This window comes from Leptonychotes weddellii, chromosome 1 (assembly GCF_054177405.1).
Source record: "Leptonychotes weddellii isolate Sample4059 chromosome 1, ASM5417740v2, whole genome shotgun sequence".
NCBI classification, from domain to species: domain Eukaryota; kingdom Metazoa; phylum Chordata; class Mammalia; order Carnivora; family Phocidae; genus Leptonychotes; species Leptonychotes weddellii.
The window spans coordinates 50,721,333-50,742,325 of NC_138369.1; the positions used below are offsets into that span (position 1 = coordinate 50,721,333).

A 20,993-nucleotide genomic window follows, 5' to 3' on the forward strand; every position below is an offset into this window, starting at 1 on the left:
GAACTGTGAATAAAGAATATTCTTCTTCTTCTTGGGGGTATTTTAGGGACAGACTAAACCAGTAGTGTCTAGGATTTAGGGATTTTTTGGCTTGCAAGTCTGGGACCTGGAAGAATGAACCCTTCTTAATTGTTCTCACCACCAGAAGAAAATTGAATCTGCCGCCCAAAGCTTCCTGAACCTTTTGGCCTTGGGCCTGCTGCACGCAGGGTGTACCCCCACAAAGATGACAGGAGAGGCCAAGAAGTCCCTATAGCAGGAGCACAGAAAGAGGCTGCACCTGGCTGGGGGGCAGGGCCTAAACTCTAGAGGAGGCCTTAGAGATTGCGGGTCCTCCTAGGCCCTGCTATAGTGAGAAACTGAGGCCCAGAAGTGAGGCGACTTCTCAGGGTCATGGCTACACCCACTAGACAGGACAGGCGTGAACCCAGTCTCCTGACCATGCCCTAGCCTGACATCCTGCTCACTCGGCAGTCACCCAGATGCTGACCCCATCCCACCCAGATGGCGTGCCTTTCAGAGGTGATGAAAGGCGACTCTCCAAACAGGGGGATCCAGGCCCCCCAGAGGGCAGGAGCCCCATGACTGTGGTTGCCACAATTAATATCCAGATGGGCAGCTCATCATGGCCAAAGGGGCTCTGTCTGCCTCCCTGCACCTGGTCTGTGTGTACCCACTATGGCAACCTGGTGTCACCTGGCCATGGGACACATGGGCCACCTTGCAGCTCCAGCATGGCAGCACAAAGGTCTGTGTCCCCCTGAAGGGCCCATGCCAGGCCCACAGGCCTCAGGGTGCTGTGCTCCTGACCACAGGGCCATTGGTCACCACAGGCTCTCCTGACTCAGGCCTGACCCTGGGGAGGGGTCCAGGCAGGGGGAGGACTCCTGGCTTCAGGAGAAAGGCTGTTGCTTCTCCAGGGCCATTGTTGCAATTTAGAAGCTGGGATGGATTTACTGGTGTTCCCTGGGGGCTTTTCTGGGGAAGTGATTCATTTGTTGGCTAGAGTACATTCACTTTGGCAGTGGGTTTAAACTGCAGGGCTCATAACAATCACATGGGAGCTTGTTTAAAATGCAGATTCCATGGCTCCCAGCTTGGGGCAAGGCCCAGGACTCAGCATTCCATGGATTTTGAGGCAAGTGATGTATGGACACCCCCAACCCTGGATTATGGCACATCAGCAAAGCATCACTTTGAGGCTACTGAGAGGCTACTGAGAGGCTCTCTGGACGGAAGCAGCTCTCTCCTCTGGACAACAGCACAGAACATCCTGCCAGAGCCTCTGACGTACTATAAACATGCCCCTCAGTGGTCCTGGGCTCTGGGTCTCTGCAGGATAACACCAAATGCACCCAGGCTGTGGACAGAAAGTCTGGGCCCTGACTCCTGGCCCTGCCACTTCCTCACACAACAACCTTAGGCAAGTTAGCCAGGCTGGTCCTGTCTCCTCCTCATAAAAACAGGGTAAGCATGTCTCCCTGTGCCAGGCAGGTGTCAGAGCTCTATAAGACAGGTAGAGAGAGTCCCATCCTTCCTGTGGTGGTGTCTGTCCCGGCCCCTCTTTCCCAGTACAGAAAACCCCAGTGGCCTATAAGCTGGTATTGACTAGATCCTCTTTCTTCTGGTCATCAGCATGGAGCAGACTGCAGAGAATGGGAGCTCTGAGAAGGTGGGAATGGGGTGGGGGGCAGTGGGATTAGGACCACAAGAGTGGAGCACATTAGGCATATCTACCTGAAATGTTCTAGGGGAGAGACTGGGGTGGGGGGGGCTTCTGATCAAAGTTCACCTGCTCCTCAAGCTGCCTTGAGCCCTGAGCCAGTCATAAGGGCCACTCAGTGAGGTGTGTGCATCCCTGTGACCAGTCATTCTAAAAGGATCCAATCAACAAGTAGATCTCCACATACTAGCCTAATTAACCAAGACCAGAGGGAGGCTGATGAGATGGGGGATCAGCTCTGAAAAACAGAGCCAAATCAATAAATAGGTCCTGAAGATCTGGGAACGGGCCCAGGATGGAAATGAAAGGCACATCTAGAATACTCACTTCCATATGCAGAACCTCAATTGGACTGGTTTAAGCAAAAAGGGCATTGACTGCCTCTAGTAACTGGGAAATCCCAGGGTGACTTCACGAGGGGTAGAGAGCCTTTCCATGGGAAGGGCAGATAGAAGCCCCAGTCTAGCAGGGGTGAGGCCAGGCAGGGCCTTGGGTGCTGGGCACAAAATAGTGGGAAGCAAATCCTCATGTCTCCCTGTGCCCTGCTCTGTGGAGACCTGCCCCATGCAGCAAGAATGGAGCCTGCTCCCCAGGGCTTCCTGATGACGAGGTGGCCCAGTATGGGCAGAGGAGATGAACCAGGCAGCAGTAGAGGGTACAGGAAGGGGCAGGACCAGGTGGGAAGAGGTACACTATGAGGGTTGATTTTTGTCTTCCTTCCAAAGGAGACACAGCTGTGGATGACAGAGGGCAAAAGGGGAGGCGCAGGGATGGACAGAGGTTTGCTTCCTCAGCCCTCACAACAGCCCTGTGGGCACTGGACAGTCCCCCCTTTTACAGAGGAGAGGACTGTGCCTCAGAAAGAGGACTACGGGCCAAGCTTCAACCAGTAAGTGAGAAGCATGACCAGGATTTAACTCTGGTTTCTCTGCTTCAAAGCCCATCTTTTTCTTATTCCCAGCCACCTCCCAGAAGATAGGACAGATCCTAGCTCAAAAGTACAGAAGGTCTTCATGGGCAGGAAGGTGACTGGTGAGGACCAAGCTCCTCTCAATGCCTGCACCTGAGAACATCAAGAAAACTTGAGGTCTGGACCACCAGGCTACCATTGGTGACCTTTACAGAATCCTGAAGAATGAGGAACACAGCGATACTGGAAAGGAATAGTCTTTCATTTCATGTTTTTAAAAAGAATGCATTCCATAAAACGTAGGTGAGCTCAGATAAGATTCTAAAATGGCCCAGTAAAGAGGCTGGTTTCAGAGCACTTAGAAAGTGGAGAGGTGATTAGTAGGAACAGACAAGGCAATCGGAAACACATCATTCCATGCTCTCTTCTCTTCCCTATAACAGGGATCCTGGCTGGGAGACCAGGGCCATACAGTGGCCCACCAGCCCCAGCCTCTACCTGCACCCATCCGATGGGAAAGGAGGAATAATGCAGGCTGGATGCCCAAAGAAGTATGTTAAGAACTGGCTGAATCACTGGACCCACATGGGCAAGGTCAGCTTTGAAGGCGGTCTCTACTGGCATTTTGTCTTAAGCCCTGTGCAACTTTATCATTTTCATTGGTGACTTAGCTGAAGAGAAGAGCTGGCAAGTTTATAGAAGACAGAGTTAGATGGGATGATGAATATGTCAGATGACAGAATCCACATATCCAAATCATCAATCTATAGGCTGGACTAAATCTACCCCAAATGAAGTTTACTGGGGATAAAGATGAGGTCTGGAACCCAAATCCAGAGCATTTAGTAACCATGCATGGAGATAGTTTGTCTGAAGCTTCGTATGAATGGTCAGTGAGGTCCGGCTAACTGGGCAGTGGACAATCAAGCTAATATGGTGCTGCAGCCCAGCAAGAGTGTGCTAACGACAGAGCCCAGTCTCTAGACAAGGGAAGTGATGGCTGCACTGCATTTGGGCTGGTCAGCCTGCTCTGGCTCCCAGAGCCTGCTGCTAACAGGCAGCACAGGGAGTAGAGATGGAGACTGGAAGCCAGGCGTGTGTCTCATTGGGTGGTTTCAGGAACTGGACATTAGTGCTGTAAGGATAAAGCTGTAATGTTTTACAAAGGGATGTAAAAGTTCCCTTTGAATATCTGTAGGGCTGGCATCCAGAGGCACCTTCACTGAGCACTACAAAGTCCCAAGGACAGAGGTAGGAAGCTCCCAAGACACAGCCCCAAGCTCCATGAGAGAGCACTTCTCTAATAGGGCCATGAAAGATGAAACGGGAAGCTTAGTAAAGACAGGTGCTGCAACTGAGCTCATATTCGCAGAGGCAGTGGAACTCCTGGGGGCAAGCACCCTGGGAAGGATCCACCTGTACCTGGGATCGGATTAGATGACCTTGAGGGCCCTGTGGTTTCAGGGATGCCACCAGGCAGAGTGACTCAGAACCTCATCTCATTTGTGTGTATGGGGGGGGGGAGGGAGGGAGGGGTGGTGACAGTGCGAGTGATGGTTTTGGAACATTTTAGAGAGTTCCTAGGAATCATGGCCCAGTGCAGATACCCTCAACTCCCAGAGAGACTGGATGTCACAGAGAAGGTTCAGAATCACGGGTCTCAACTCCCTTGGATCTGACTATACCAGAAACAAAAGCTCTTCCTTGTACAATACAACCAATGGCCACAGGTCAAACTGGGCCTCTCAGGGCCCACTCTAGCCTGGATCTATAGCCTTGGGATGAGCACGAGCCAAAGCCAGCCATACCATGTACACCATTTCTCTGAAGGTGAACCCTTCAGGGCAGGCCCTCCTGTTGGTGTGCAGAGAGACAGAGAACTCTGATGGCAGTGGGTGGGACCTCAGCCATTCAGAGCCTGCATCATCCCTGCCATGCGCTTCCTTCCTAGGGCCTGGAGACTGTCAGGATCTTGAAATCTAACCACCTGAGATACCGGCCTTCACTGAACTCTAAGGTCTGTTAAAATGAGTATGCTTTCACAGAGTGCCGCAGGGGAAATAAATCCTTCTGGAATATCCACCCTGGTCCTGGAAGAACCGGACACAGGAGACGGCACCAGCCTCTGCCACGGTGGGTCCTGCTGGCAGCCTCTGGTGCAGTCCGCACAGCCCAGCGTTCTTGTTGCTTGCGGAATGAGAGGCAGTGTAGTTGACAGTGATCAGATCTCAGGGGAATTCTTTAGTTCTGCCACATTTCACCACTTGACAATTTCCTGACCCTTTGCCAGTGCTCCCTTCTTGGGAGGAATGAGTGTGCATGCCCAAGCGCTGCGTGCCCAAAGGGGATCCAGGGCAGGGCAAGGTGGTGCTGTCACGCCAAGACCCATCCTCAAGTTAGATAGAAAGGCCCTGCTTATGACAAGGCTGCTCCTTCCCAGGCAGAAATGACCACGATGAAACCCAAGCAAAAGCTTTCTCTTAAGAACTGGAACAGGGGAGGCAACAGGACCAGGAAAAATAAATCTAATGACAAGAATGCTAAGCCCTAACCTCTTTACCGATTTAAAAAAGAAAGAAAACACAACGATTCCTCTACTGTAATAACATTTAATCCCCAGAAGCTAATCTAAATGTAACACTCAAAAGAAAACAAAAGTGGCACAAAGGAAAAGAGACCCAGCCGGGCCTTTGGGGACACGGGCTTTAGTCCCCAAGCGAGTCTGCTGATAGAGCTGGGAATGAAATGCCATTTTTGTCTTTGTCCAGGGGAGGGGATTAACAAACTGTCGTCTCTAAGTCCAGGTTCCTGAGTCATGGATCTCCGAGCAGTAAGAAAGTACGGGGCAGAGGCCTGCTGCCCCTGGAGGCTGCTCTTGCCCTGGAGCCATGGCTACCACTCAGAGCCCACCAAGTGGGGTCAGCCCAGGGAATTGGCTCTAGGAGCTTCGAACGTAACAGGACCCACCGCCCCCATGGTTGTCAGACAGGCTCCCCTGACCCTCCTTGCCCCAGTGCTGGGGCGGCTAGGGAGCCCCTTACCTGCCTACAGCTCCAGGGATGGTACACAAACCTTCCAGGTGCTCATGCTTGTGCTCCTGTCCAGCCTTGGTCAGGGGCCTCCCTGTCTCCCGCTCCTCATCCATTCCCACTGGCACGCAGAGTCTCCCAGGGATCCACCGTGCCCACACCTGGGTATCTGCACAGCCCCTTCTTATTGCTTGGTGCTGCTCCAGTGTTGGACAGTCGTCCCTGATCCTCCGTCCAGAAATTCCAGTCCCCTCTATCCCATGATCTCCTCTTATCCTCACAACACTTGGCAGAATCATCTTATTTCACTGCTGACCGTTTGTCCATCTCGCTGCCCTGAGCGAGGGAACCCTCTCTGCAGGGCCGAGGGCTGTGCCCTGCCTGGGCCGTGCCCGCACGGGGCCCCTCACCACGTATCTGCTGAATGGGTGAGTCAACCCGGCTAGTAGTACTGCGGCAGCTTCCTAAGCAGGCTTCCTGCCTCCCACCTCAACACCATTACCGTTTCATCTCCCAGAAGCTGCCAGTTATCTTTCTAAAACACAAATTCGATCATATCAATTCCCTGCTTAAAAGCTTTTTTATGGCTTGCCACTGCCTGTAGGGTGAATTCCAAATTCTCTCATATGCACAGAAGACCCTTTACATCCGGACCAGCCCGCCCTTCCAGCCACATCTGAGCTTCATCCCTACCCCCTCAGTATCTGCTTCTCCCCCAACACCAGTGCCCTACCTTCTTCTAACACCCCACAGGGAAAGGACCCACTCTCAGGCTGCTTACCCTGACCCTTGCCAGCAGAGCCTGCCTGGACCCAGCACAAACATGAATTCATTTCTGAAGCCCCACTGTGCTCGGGCAGGATTAATTGCTCCATCTCCTCTGCTCCCAGACTGTTTCTTTCATGCACTGCTGTAGCAGTTACCATATGTTACAGTGGGTTTCCACTCACTAAATACAGAGTGAGCGCGTAAGTCCTGGACCCATGGGACACAAAGATGAGGAAAACAAGGTTCCTGCCCACAAGAAGTTTGTGATCTAGTAGAATGGGATGCTTGAACACAGAAGTGTCAAACAGTGCTCTAAGTTGCACCCCAGGAAGTGTCCCTAGGTTCTATGAGGCACCTCAGAGACACAGCTAACTGATCTGGGATGGGCGGGGACATGTTGGAGACAAGTGCAGAGGGAGTGGGTGCTGTCTGGGGAGGTAGGCAGGCTGCAGGTAGGGTGGCGTCTGTGTTCTCGGCGGAGGCGAAGACCATGTCAGACCATGTCCTGTACTGTCCATGTCTGTGTCCTGTACCAGCCTAAGCCAAGACTCCAGATCACCATCACCTAATCCTCTCTTTAAAGAGAAGTGATTATCAAAGTTTTCATAACCAGGCAGTTATGGGCAACTACAACTAGGTCCTCCCTGACTCCCTTCTGTGGATGGTGGACCACAGAACCACAGCAGGGGCTATGGAATGAATCACTGGAAGTGGGGACAGTATCCCTGCCCTAAGCAGGGGTCAAGCGCAAACCACTAGGAAACTCTCCCTGGGAGAAACCCAGTGGCCGGCTGCCTGCCAGCCAGGGGAGGCCGACAGAATGCTGACGCAGAGGAAATGGCCCTTCTGTTGTTTGTGATCACATGGGGAAGAGGGCTGGCATATACCACATTCCGGGTACAGAGCAATACTTGCTTTTCCTTAAACATCTCCAGAGGAAGATAAAGGCTGTACAGCTTCCTTCTCTCAGTTAATATGTTATGATCACTCATTGCAAGTTGGGAAGTCCTTCCCTAGATCTAACTTAAATTTTCAAGCTGCAGTTCAAGGCTCTAGGCCTGTACCAGTCAGAGTCTCCTTCTAAGAGGGATAGGTACATCCTCTGGCTAGGCTTCTCCCTCCCTGCCTTTCAGCTTCTAGGCCCTTTCACTGCTGTGGTCCCCCCAGCCCCACCCCCCCGGGGCCTCCCCAGCCTCAAGCCTGAGCAGCACAGCAGGAAGGGCTGCTGCCCAGTGCTTGATGGCTTATGTAACATAGCAAATGCACGACAGAAAACCACTGGCTAATTTCTAGGTCTCCTTTGCTCAGTAACATTTCGACTTTGTTCCAGATGGAACCTTTGGCTACACCTGCCAGCAAAAAACCACACTGCCTGCTTCAGGGTTCATCTTCTGTCATCTCCCTGCTAATGCGTGAGATGGCATGTCAGCCCAAACCCAGCCAGCAGCACCTGCAGGATCCCAGGGCAGTGGGCTGCGCCCTCATGAAGGCAGTGATGGGGCGCCTGGAAGAGAAGAAGCCCACTTTCCCCTGGACCCCTGGCCTTCCAGGAGCTGGGCTTCTGACCATAGGGCCTCAATGTCCATTCTGGCTTCACCCAGAATGGCAGCTCACCTCACATGTTCACGTCACATCAGATTTCTTCTGAACAGGAGCCACAGCTAAAGGACATTTAAAACCACAGATCTAGTCCAACAGTCTCCATCTTTGATGGAGAAGTTCAAAGACAGGGCATCAGGAGAGTTAGAAGCCAAGCCTTGATCAGAAGACAACATACTGACACACATGGGCATGCACACACAGACACACGCACACATATGGACATGCACTCACACACATGTACACTCACGCTGACATATACATGCCCTCCCACACAGTCACACACATACATGTATGTGCATGTGCACAAATGTGTAACCAGGAACACAATTCCAGGGTCAGCTCTCATCTTTGTGTGTGGTCTCTGCCAGCTGTCAGCTTGGGATCTGGTTCCCAACTGTACTGGGAACCTCCCTTTTCCTTGGCCCAAATCATCATCGATTCTTCTCTTGCAATGTCTCTATATTATTATTAATTTTTAATTACACAAGCTGCACATAAATACATATATTTTTTTACAAAATTAAAAACATAGCAAATAAGTTACAGTCCCCTCTGACTCTTTTTATAATACTGAACACCCTTGAACTGCCCAGGGGTAACCACAGTTTTCTGTTTGGAGTGTATCCTTCCACACCTTCTTCTCTATATCCACATAAATTGCACATACTTACTGAATAGAGAGACTGTATGTGTGTCAAATGTGCACACACAGAGTAAACCACAACCCGCTTTTTCACCCAACAACATCTCCCAAGCATCCTCCCGTGCTAGCGCACACAGCTCATTTTTTAACCGCTGTTTGCTCTTCCACATCAGACAGATTACGCTCATCCACTGCCGTATTCACAGGCAGTGAGGCTGCCTCCAAATCTGTCACTCTTGGACACAGGGCTCCGTGCCCCCTTGCCTGTGGCTGTTTGTGCACACACATGAGGGTCTCTGCAGGGCGCGTCTCCAAAAGGAGAGCTGGGGGGTCCCGGTGTCTCCCCTTCCTTCATGGCTCCAGGTCCAGACAGTTGTTGAGTCGCTCTGTGTATCGATGTATCGAGACTGTACCCTCTTTGGCTACTGCACTTCAATCTCTCTCCTATTAAAATGGGAGTTTCTATATACGTAATACCTAGTGTTTATTGAGTGTGCTTAACAAATTGCCTCACGATGTCCTTAGAAAAACCTTCAGAAGCAAGGGACATGTGTCTCAGAGTAGTTCTGTCATCTGATGCATGCCACACATCAGGCAGCCTGGCTGGGAATGCACTCACTTGTTTGACCTCAAAGTCCTGCCCTAGGCCACCCTACACTCCCCCCAAGCACCCCACCGCTGGACCTAGGGCCCTGCTGTGCATGGCAGAAGCCTCCATGGAGAAGGTGCTTAGACAGTCAACAATTTGTTTTTAAATCCCACTCCTGAAGTCTACACAATGGGCCTCAGCTCATCCGCCCACCCAACACATGCCTGGTGAGCATCTATCACAGCTAAGTCCTGAGCTGGACAGTGCGGATGCAGAGAAAAATAAGATATTGGACTGACCTCTGGGGAAGACAAATAGTAAACAGAAAAGATGCTTAAGTTGGATTTTGAAAAGCGAGCCTACTCTGCAAGGAAAAAAGAGGGGGCATTCTAGACAGAAAATAGGATCTACAATGGTAACTCAGTATATTCTACATTCTGAAATTAGGAACTGAGCAGAGTCTCCAACTGGAAAACTCGGGTCTTTAGAAGTCATCTGATCCAGGGCTGGCAAGTAGGTTTCACCCTGAATGCCAACCCTGATGAGAACCCATCCAGGTTCAGGGGGAGATTGCTGGGATCTTCTAGTGATGTCTGCTGGGGGCACACGATGGGGTGTGGGCAAGAAGCCAACCACTTCCTCTCCCCACTGAGGCTCTTCAAAGGTGGCCCACATTTACTTCCAGAACCAGCCCAGGGCTTTGGCCTGAGGGAGCACTACCACCCCAGATCTTTTGTTTGGACTTTCCATTTCCACATACCACACAAACACTACCTCTGTTGATCAATTCTCTCTGCATGTATCTCTCTCTTGCTACAAGAGGCAGAACTCTGCCTGCATTACAAAGAGCCCTGGGCAGGGGATGCACCCACACACTCTGAAATTTACAGCACCAGCATGAGGTGGGGGGGATGTCTGAATCAGCTAATCAGCAAGCAGATAATCCCCTTGTCCTGCAAATTCCTGAGAGGGAAGTATCTTGGTAGAGTAGAAAAGAGCTAGATTCATCTAGGCCTGGGTTCAAATCCTAGTCCGCCACCAGCTGTTTGTGTGTCCCTGAGTACTTCTGTGGATAACCACATTTCATTGACACACAGGGACCATCATTTTCCCTGCTTAATTAACTAATGAACTGAGCCTGAGATGTAAGGGGACTTAGTCTCCAGACCTGCAGGGTGGGACAATAATGGCATCTGCCACCAGAGCTTCCTGTTTAGAGGAGACCCCCGGGGAGCCATGTAAGTGTCCAGCAGAACAGCTGCATGCAGGTTTTTAAAGAAATGTATTAACTGAATTTTGATTTGTTAAATGAACTATTAAATGGGTTTTGATTTGTAACCTCTCAAAGAGCCATGTACACCAGTTTAAGCCACATATTTTAGTAATTTCTGAGTAGAAAATGCTCCTTTTACAAAGTTATGTAAGACAGGGAAGTGAGGGTGAGAAGCAGCTTTTGAAATCAGACTAATGTGAACATTATCTGGATCAATTAAGACAGAATGCTATTTTATTTGGGGTTCAAATAAATGACCATTGTTTTAATAGGTAATCAATCTGTCTGGAGCTCAATAGAGCACCTGAGAATATACTCTCAGGTGAGCCCAACCCCTCCCCCACAGGTTATTTAATAAGCCCTGACTTCCCGGTAAGGGTGAGAGCTACCATAGCAGCTCAGCCCCAGCAAGTTCCAAGTCACTGTGTCCACATTAATCAGATGTCTCTGGATCAAAGTCCTTGCAGCACAATGACTCAGTTTCAGGAAACAGTTAATAACCTTCTTCCTTCAACTCAATTGTTCTAACCTCTTTGAGGGGTGGCTCTCTGTGGGGCCAGGGAGGACTGTACAAGTTTCCTGATAGGGAGAAGTCGAGACAGGCTCTGAATGAATCCCACGGGAAGAGGACTGAAGGTTGTCATAAAAAATAGATGTGACACAATAAATGCAGGATGTTCCCTGGGGTCTTAATCTCTTCCGTCAGAAAACCTGAACAATCCTGCCTGCTGTGCTGTTGTGAGGTAGAGGGGCGTGCACGCACGTGTGTGTCTGTGCATGCATACATACTTTGGATATCCACTTCTATCCCAATGACAGAATTCTTCCAAAACAAGAGTCTCCACACTGTGAATACTGGCCTCACCAACGACATTCCTCTTTAGTCTTGAGTTCTCTGTTGACTCTCTGACAGGGATCTTCTGAGGCCCTGCATATATGGCAGGCTTAGCAGGCCTCAGGAAAGCTCAGCAAGCCCAAGAAAAGTTGGGAGGGCCATCCGTGCCATCATTGTCTGATGTTGCTAACCAGTGTTTGATTGACTTTGCTTTAGTTCTTACTCTCTTTCCTTTGCCTGGCATGGCCATTTTCTGCTTGGCAAACTAATCATTCCTCAAAACCTAAGTTGAGACTTCTGATCCCAGCTATAGTGGAGCAGCTTGGGGAAGAACTACACTCTCCTCTGAGAAAGAAATTTTTAAAAGTTGAAATTTAAAGTCTATTTAAGGCATCTGAGGATCAAGACAAAATAGGCCTTCAGGGTCAAGATTATGAAGGGAAGGGAACTGTAGAGAGGTTAAGTACTCACTCTTGGAGCCACTTGTCCTCACTGAGTTTTTTGGCAATTCTCAGTGCAGGAAGGGAGTCTGAGAGTTGGGCAAACAGCTTCAGCTAAAGGGTGGAGAAGCCTCAGGGCTTCTGGCAATCTCATAGGAGGATGGAGAGACAACAGTCCTTTGGAGCTCAAGGCTGCCAAGACAGCTAGGCCTTGAGGGACCAGGATTCTGGAGAGAAGGGAGCTAAAATACAGTGAGCCAACACTCAGTGGTTTTCCTCTTTTAAGGCATTTAGCACATTCTTGAGCTATTTAAGGCAAGAGGCTAAGGAGCCAAGTAAAAGCCACTGAAAGGCAAAGTGGAATTTTCAGAAGTCTCACAGAACTGAGGAGGTGAACAAAGGGGTTCAGAGCTCACCAAGAAAGGAGGTGCCTTGGAGCCTTGGAAAGCCATGCCCTAGAAAGAAGGGTAAATCAGAAGTAGCCTGAGCTTTACCAAACATGCAGCAAGCCTCCAGTCAGCTCAGTCCCTCAGGTGGCCACGAGGGAATAGGGTGGAGCACTCTGGGGGAGAAGATACATTCCAGAGCCTCTGTATAGTCTCTGTACAATGCCTGGCATTCAATCAAGAATTACCAGGCACACAAAGAGTTAGGACTTAGAGGGAAAAAATGGCAACAGAAACAGACCCTTGGATGACCTCAAAATAGCTATAACTAATAGGTTCCAGAAAACAGAAGGCAAAACCAGAATCTCACCAGAGACTGGGAATCAAACAAACAAACAAACAAATTAACTAACTAAACTTCTAGAACTGACAAAAATTCAATAATTGAAATTCAGATTCAAAAATAGGTTTAAGAGAGACCTGACACATTAAAAGGATTAGTGAAGTGAACAGTCAATAGAGAAATTGCAGGTGACAGCATGAAGATTAAAAAAAAGTGATGAAAAACAGAAAAAAAAAAGGTACAGAGACAAATGAGACACAGTAATACATGTAACTGAAATGCCAGAAAGGAAGAAAGACAAAATAGGGTAGAGTTTTATTTGAAGAGATAATGGCTGAGAAATTTCTAAAACAAAAGGACATCAAACCCCACTACATGAACCCCAAGCAGAAAAAAGAAAGAAAATGGACTCATGGCCACATGATAGTCAAACTGCTAAAAAACCAAAGACAAAGGGGCGCCTGGGTGGCTCAGTTGGTTAAGCGACTGCCTTCGGCTCAGGTCATGATCCTGGAGTCCAGGGATCGAGTCCCACATCGGGCTCCCTGCTCGGCAGGGAGTCTGCTTCTCCCTCTGACCCTCCTCCCTCTCATGCTCTCTGTCTCTCATTCTCTCTGTCTCAAATAAAAAAAAAAAAAATTAAAAAAAAAATAAAAAAAAAAACCAAAGACAAAGAAAAGCTAAACATCAGACAGAGGGAAAAAAAGTAATTACCAAAAAAGGAGTAATCATAACATCAACAGCTGACTTCTCCAGGGAAAAAAAGATATCACATCAGAATGTAAAGATACCTTCAAGGAGCTCAAAGAGAAGATTCTTCAAAACTGAGATGAAATAGATTTCCAGACAATTAAAAAAAGAGAATTTATAATCAGCAAAGCAACACTAAAAGAAATACTACGGAAGTTCTTCAGTTAGAAGGAAAGTGATCTCAGAAAGAAACCGTAAATCCATACATCAGTAATGATACAGAAAATCTGAACCTGACTGACCGACTGAACCTAACCGACAAACACAGAATACTACACGCATTGGCAGAACACACATTCTTTTCAAATATACACAGAGTGCTTAACAAAACAAATAATATATATGGCTATAAAGCATGGTCCCAAAATTTTAGAGGATTTAGAGTATGTCCTTCAACCACAGAATTAAACTGAAAATCAATTATTCAAAAAGTAACTAGAGGGGTGCTGGGTTGGCTCAGTCAGTGGAGTGTGTGACTCTTGATCTCAGGGTCATGAGTTTGAGCCCCAGTTGGGGGTAGAGATTACTAAATAAGTTTTTTAAACTTTTTTTAAATAAAAAATATAACTACAAAATTACCAAATGTTTGGAAATTAAGCAATATATTTTTAAATAACCCATGAGTTGAAGAAAAAAATCAGAATAAAAATTAGAAAAATTTTGAACTGAATTATAATGAAAACACAATATATCAAAACATTAGGGTGCAGCTAAGGCTGTGTTTATAGAGAAGTCAATACCATAAGTGCATATATTAGGAAAGAAAAAAAGAAAGCTGAAATGGTATTTCACTAATTTTAGTATGTGAGTGAAATCTCTAACATGGTTACAAAGTTCTGTGTGGTCTGGCTTCTGCTGACTTCTTAGTCCTGGTCTCTCATCCTTCATCCTTGTCTCTCTCTTCTCATTCATTCCTCTCCAGTTACACTGGCCTTTCAGTTCCTCGAATATGCTAAATCACTTCCTGCCCCCGGGCCTTTGCACATGTGGAAACTTCTGTTTGAAGTGCTCTGTCCACTTCCTTCCTCTGGTCAAAGCCTCCTCATATTGCAGGAATCCGTTTAAATGTCACTTCCTTAGAAAAGCCTTCCCAAACATCTAAGTCTGCATTAGCGTCCTCAGACATGTGCCTTTTAATTCAAACACTTTCTTTCATGGCTCATTACCATAATCAATCACTGTTTGGGCAATTGCTTTTTATGCAATTAATTTAAAAATATTGTTTGTCATTCTCCAAATGACAAGCTCCTTGCTGACAGGAACTGGAGCTGTCTTGTTTATCATTCTATCACCAGCACCTACCTAGCATGGTGCCTGGCAAACAGTAGACACTCTATACATGTATGTTAAATGAACAAATGAATACATGGACATCTAGTTAGCCACCTAAGTAAACATCCAGTTTACTCAAAGTTGTTAAAAGATGCTCACTGTCTTGGAAGAGAACTATTACTGCTGTCAGCAGTTGGCATTTATTTCTGTGGCATTTACAATGCAATTTACAATCATTTGCTAATCCAAGAAATCTCCCAATCAAGGATTCCACCCTCCATCCCCAATGTTTAAGTAAAATTATTTCTAACTCTGCACTGCTTCCTGTTTACTCTGTTTGGGCAAAGGCAATTTTTTTTTTTTTTTTTAGTAAGCTCAATTTATTGATTAAATCTGTGCCACGTTATGCCAAGCGGGGTGCTGCGAGAGTGATTCAAATGACTGCCATTATTAAAAACGGTCACAGTACCACCAACAACTGTTGACACGCTAGGTCTGCTTTCTATGTGTTATCTCACTCAAAGCGTTAGAGGGATATCAGCTCTGTTTTGCACATGAGGAAATCAGAGAGGGGAAGTGACCTGCCCAAGGTCACAGGACCAGCCAGTAAGAGGCAGGGCCAGGGTGGATTCCAGGTCTGCCTGACTCTAGAGCCCAGGCAGGCTCAGCACCATCCTGACACCCATCTCACATTCAGAGGGGCCCTCGAGGGAGAGGAAAGATGCAAAGACACATGGAGAAGAGCCGTGGCGCTGAAGCATCTAAATGAAGCTTGACGCCAGCTTGGAGCGTAATCATGGGCCAGGTAAGGGGCATCCCACCTCTCCAGCCTCAGTTCTTCATCTGTGAAATGCCAACGATAGGAAATAAGAGGATACATTGGAAGTGCCTTGCAGAGCATCTCCATTTAGTCATATGCTTAGCATATAGTAGTAATTATCAAGGGATGTTGTACATTTGAAAAAAACCTTTCCCTTCACTCAGATTAAGAAGACACTCACATGCCATCTCCCCTTTGCCTTCAGAAGACATGACGATGAGAAAGGATGTGACAGTAAAGTCAAATGCATTAATCCAGGGGACCAGGAGGCCAGGAGTCTCCACTCTCGGGATGGTGGACCACGTGGCAGGCAACAAAACAGCATGGTCACTGACAGTAAAGCTGGCTGGCTTTTCCCTAGAGCCTCTTCCCCTTGGCGGGCTGTTCCATGATCCAGGTAAAGAGGGAGAGGGGCTAAGGATCCAGCATCACTGTCCCACAGGCAGCTCCAGGGGATCGGCCCAGGCGAGAGGCTGCACTGCGGTTTTGTCCATTTCCAGGGATCACATTATTGGGGTGGCTATCACCCCACAGAGTCTGGGGTGTGACTGCTTCTCAACCTCTCCCTCTCACTGAGCATGATTCTGAGTTATTTCTCAGCCCTTGACAAACCACCTGGGCCCTTGTCTGCGAGCACAGCTGGGACATTCTATTCCTCGAGGTCTGTGCAGCCCACAGCATTTGGTCACACCCAGAATCCCCGTGGGATCCCAGTGGGCAGACTTAAGACCTTTCCAGTCTCTACCTGCTTGCCGGAAAGTTCTTTCTCTGAGTCTCCTGCTCTAGGACTTGAAATCCCAAGATAACTCCTCTTCCCCAAAGCGGCTCTGTAGTCCATTCCAGAAGTATGGCCTCCTAGCTTCAGATGCCCCATGCTGCACCCCAGATTTGTACTGAGTCCATCTGCTCCCACTACCCTTCCTGGCTCCTTGCACGGTTTGCATCAGCAGCTGTATTTATAAGCACTTTGTCACCTCCTAGTCACCTAAACCTCCCTCTGATGATTCCTTCTCATCGTGCCACATCCAACCCCTCACCATTCTGCACTGTGACTGGTTTACCTGGGGAATCACCCTGATTTACGCCTGGGAGGGAGAGACCCTTGAGGGAGGAGGAGGGAGTTGGCCTGGTCCACAGAGACCACCTTCACACAAAGGACCCAGGGTGCAAGGCCCAGCTCTCCCTTCCACAGCACCCCCTGCAGACCGTCCTGTGACCTCCCCCTGCAGTAGGGTGCAATTGTAATGGACACACTGCATGCACCTGCCATGCCTTAATGTTCTGGCTCTGAAGCCTCCCTCACAGCACAGAAGCAGGACAGACTGGATGCTGGGACTCAGTGCTATGTGACCTCAGCCAGCCACCAGCGTCCCTGAGCCCCAGTCCTTCTGGGAATAAAATGGGAGCTGCCCTGAGCACGTCAGCATGCAAGAGGTACATGGCTCAGGGCCAGGCACACAGAGCTGTACTCAGGAACAGGCTGCTCTGAAAACCACCTCCACAAACTGGGGCGGGGGGCAAGGCAGCAGCACCCTTTCCTTGACTCCCCTGGGAGCCTGATGGCCAATCTGTGGCCCAGCCCACAGTACAAAGGGTCTGAAACAAGTCTGCCCGTCTGCCACAGCCCCATTCCCACCGCCAGGGAGCCAGGGAAGAGCTGAGTGCTCATTTGGCCAATTATAGATGGCCAATGGCTGCCTCATATCCAGGTGAGAGACCGAGGAGCAGATGGTTGTCTATGTTATTAGAGAAATTTGAAATTAGGCAGGTGGTGGCAGGTTTCAAGCCATGTGTGGTGATTCTTACAAATACAGGCTAAGTTTACAAAAAATAATAAGCAAATTCTTACTTTATCGTGCCCTCCATTTTCGAAGCTGCCTCATGGAATTGCTGTGAAGACAGTTTATACATCTCGGCATTCTACAAAGAGAAAAACAGAACTGGTTACCAGAGATTGAAATTTCCCTCTGGCTCCCTCACGGGAGCAACCATGTTAAAAATCGACAGATGCTAATTTCTTGACCAGCATCAAAGCAGATCAGTGATTGATCAACAGCTCGGGTCTAGCTCCCACCCACCGTGGGCCAACCTTGGCTGCAGAATCCTAGAGTAGCAACGGCTGGAGGGACATGTAGATCCTCTGGTTTGGGGGTCAGCAATCCACCACTCATGAGCAAAACCTGGCCTGCCACCTGATTTTGTAAATAAAGTTTTATTGCAACACAGCCACACTCATGATTTGTTTAATCATCGTCAATGGCTGCTTTTGTGCTACAATAGCAGAGGCGAGTAGTTTAAACAGAGACTACAATACTTACTATGTTTAAAGAAAAAGCATACTGAGACTTGATCTGGTCCAACCCCTATTTTATAGGTTGGTGGACTCTGTTGCCCAGAGGTGAAGCAACTTACCCAAAGCCACAGAGCAAGCGCTGTGCCAAGACCATAGCCCTGCATTACATGTCTGGTTCCCAGCTGGGTGTGTGCTCTGCTGCCTGCCATGACCACTGCACTCCCTGGCAAGGTGGCTCCCTGTCCAGAGCTGCAGGGCGGTAGCAAAGGCATGCACCTCCATCCCTTCTGAGGTTACCTAGTAAGTGTGCACATACAGACCAGATTGGTGTAGAGAACAGCCCGGCCTTGCAGTAAGACAAAGCTGGGCTGAAGCCCTGGGGCCACCACAGTGTGACTCTGGGTAAGTTACTCCCCTTCTTTATGCCTCAAAGACCCAGAACCTAGCACTTTCCACTTGTTTCCAGAAGAGACCAATAAAAACACACCTGCTCACCTGACCTGCCACCACACTCCTGGTGGAGCACCTTGAGGCTCACAGCAGATAGACTGATTTTTTGCAGGAAGCAGTGTCAAGAATGAAACCCCAGAGGACAGCCCAAGACGAGTCAACAGTCAGACTTCCCAGGTGAGGGTGACAAGATAGCAGAGGTGCCATCTGAAGCCTGCCTACCCTTGCAGACCTGGGCTAGACCCTTTTTAGAACCTGTGTGTGTGTGTGTGGAGGGGGGGTTGCCCCTCTTTTACAGATGGGTAAACGGAAGCTTCCAGCTTCAAGTGCCTCCCACCAGCATGGGTCAGTCCCTATAAGAAGTTCAAGAGGCAGGTAAAGGGATCCTGAAGTCATAGAGCTATGCCCCTGTGTATGCCTGTCGACTCCAAGCCTGGATCTCCCCACTCTACCATGCACAGAGGTAGCCTGGCCCAAAAGGAACAATTTACTCCTTAGACAAAATGGAAAAGGTACCCAGATCAGAGCCATGCAGGGGAAGTGCCTTAGCCCCATGGCACCCCATCATCCATCTGCAGAGAAGGTAATCAAGACAGGGGCAGGAAGCACCTCCCCTAGACCTGCAGGGTATCAAAGGCTGAGTTTGGGTGGGAACCTGGCCCTCATCCCATCCTGGTACCTGCCTCAGGGAAGAGTCAAGTGGGAGGGCCCATGGAAGGGGGTGTGCCTGAGGGAACACCTGGGGCCCATACCAGCAGGAGCCTGGGTGCCAGAATACTGCTCTGGGCTGTGCTGGGGTGAGCCCAGTGCTGGGTCTTCAACCCCCCAAATGCTGAGTGAGCCTGGCAGGCCCTCACTTCTAAACCGGCGAGATATCCCATGCCTCTCTCTGCCAACCATCAGGCACAGCAGATGGGAAATTCGAACACTCCTGGCACACAACAGGCACAAAATAAATAGGGGCTCTCCTCCCCCCGCCCCCAGAACTGCTCTGGCTCCTGCAGGTCTTTGCTGACTCCAAGCTGCCCCATGTTCTCTCTCTGGAGTCCTGATGTTCCAGCCAAGAGATTATGATTTTGTCTAAACCAGTCTGACATTCACCCAATATGGACTATCCTAGGTGTGGGAGTAAGGACACACAGACATGAATTGGCTCGGGGCTTCTCCTCCCACTCCACGCAGATGCTCTTCTGTGATGTCCTTGATGGGAATCGTTTAGACTCAGTCTGACCCTTCCATCCATGGGCCCTCACAGAAGATGGGATGACCCGTAGGCCCACATTTCCATTTTCCTCAGGCATATGTGGTCTGTGTTCTTTAGTGAGTCACTTACTTCCTGGAGCTTATTTCCTCGTGGTAAGACAGGGCTCCCAACTCTCTTGCAGGATGGCTGGGAGACGGGGTTGAGTGGTGGTGGGCTCACGGTGCTCACCCTGCCCCCCATGGCATCACTGGACTTTCTGAGGCAGGCATAGGCCTTACTAAGCTCCTCCATCCACCCCCGGTCAGTTCTCTTTGCCACAAGACAGTCTCTCAGCTCAGGCCTTCTCCTCTTTGGAGACACGTCAGGTCACTGCTAGGCCTGTGGCCTGTGGTCTGTCAATGTCCCTTTCCAAGGTGGGCTGCTGGGACCCCTAGTGCCTCGGTGCTGCCTCTGCATCTCCACAGACATGGCGGCCTGGCCAGGGCGAGCTCAGCAAGCAGCTGAGTTGCTTAAGAGCTCAGACTGAACATGTGGTCGGCGAGATTTGTCACAGGAAGTGCCCACAGGCCAAGAAGTGGTTGTGATTATCCTGCTGCAGCTTCCTCTATTGTCTCTCAGAATGACTCAGAGGAATTCCCCTTCCTGTCGCGCCCGCCCTCCCCGCCAAGTCTGCCATGTCATCTGCCTGAGCAGACCCTGGGACCACGCACCACGGAGCGTCCCTTGTGTGGCTCCCCTGGTCCACGGAGGTCCTGGTCTGAGCCCTGGGGATGCTGAGCCCTCTCCTTGTGTCCACCAGGCATTCCTGAGGGTTCTGGAGTCCACTCAGACCCTCTGCCAGGAGGAGCAGGGCATTCTGCAGGCCCCTGGACCATACCACCACTGTGGGCTTCTCTAAGGACTGGAACCATCCATGCTCATATGGAGAACCCCCTGAGTACCCGGGGTTTCCAAGACAAGCACGCCTGCCCCCTAGCCTCACGGGGCTCCCAGGCAACACAATGTCACAATTACAATGGGACGCTCAGCCAACTGTCCCATGTGCTCAAGAAAAGACAGTCTGGCAGAGACCATCAGACTAGTTTCTTGGGAGCTGGCACTTGAATCAAGGCCTAAGTTTTTTTTTTTTTAATATTAAACAATGTTTTTGAAAAAATACTACTTACACATGGTTTAAAAGGGCAAAAGCACAAAGGGCAGAGGGTAGGAATACAGTGACCAGTAAGCCTCTTGGCCAGCCTGGACCCCAGCGCTCCCCTCCTGCACACTGCCCCCGCAAGCCAGTTCACCCATGCACACCCCCAGCACCACAGTGGACTCAACACCGTTCCTCGTTTCTTCCCTTCTCAGATGCCTCATCGTTTCACCCACTGAATAGTATTGCATAGTAGGTTCCACGATCACAAGCAATGCTGAAAGGCACATCATGGCATCTTTACCTTTGTGCACGAGTGAGCATATCTGAAGGGTACATTCTAGAAGTCAAACTCTTGGGTCAAAGGGTACATGCACTTTTAATGAACGGAGTCTTACATGAGCCAATAATGAGAGGGAGAGGGAGAGACACCACACGTTAGATGCTGTAGTCTTACCAGAAGCAAGGGAAGGGGCTGGAGACAAAGACAGCTTGGGACCTGGGCATGTGGGGTTCTCAACTGCAGGC

General features: G+C 49.4%; 1 protein-coding gene across 1 annotated transcript in view; it reads right to left on the reverse strand.

Moving 5' to 3' along the window:
- Window positions 1-20,993, reverse strand: part of CHCHD6 (coiled-coil-helix-coiled-coil-helix domain containing 6) — a 236,006-nt gene that overhangs the window by 29,421 nt on the left and 185,592 nt on the right. Inside the window, exon 5 of the mRNA XM_081813395.1 lies at window positions 17,233-17,303. Within this exon, the coding sequence (XP_081669521.1) occupies window positions 17,233-17,303 (71 nt within the window). The remainder of the gene's footprint in view (window positions 1-17,232; window positions 17,304-20,993) is intronic.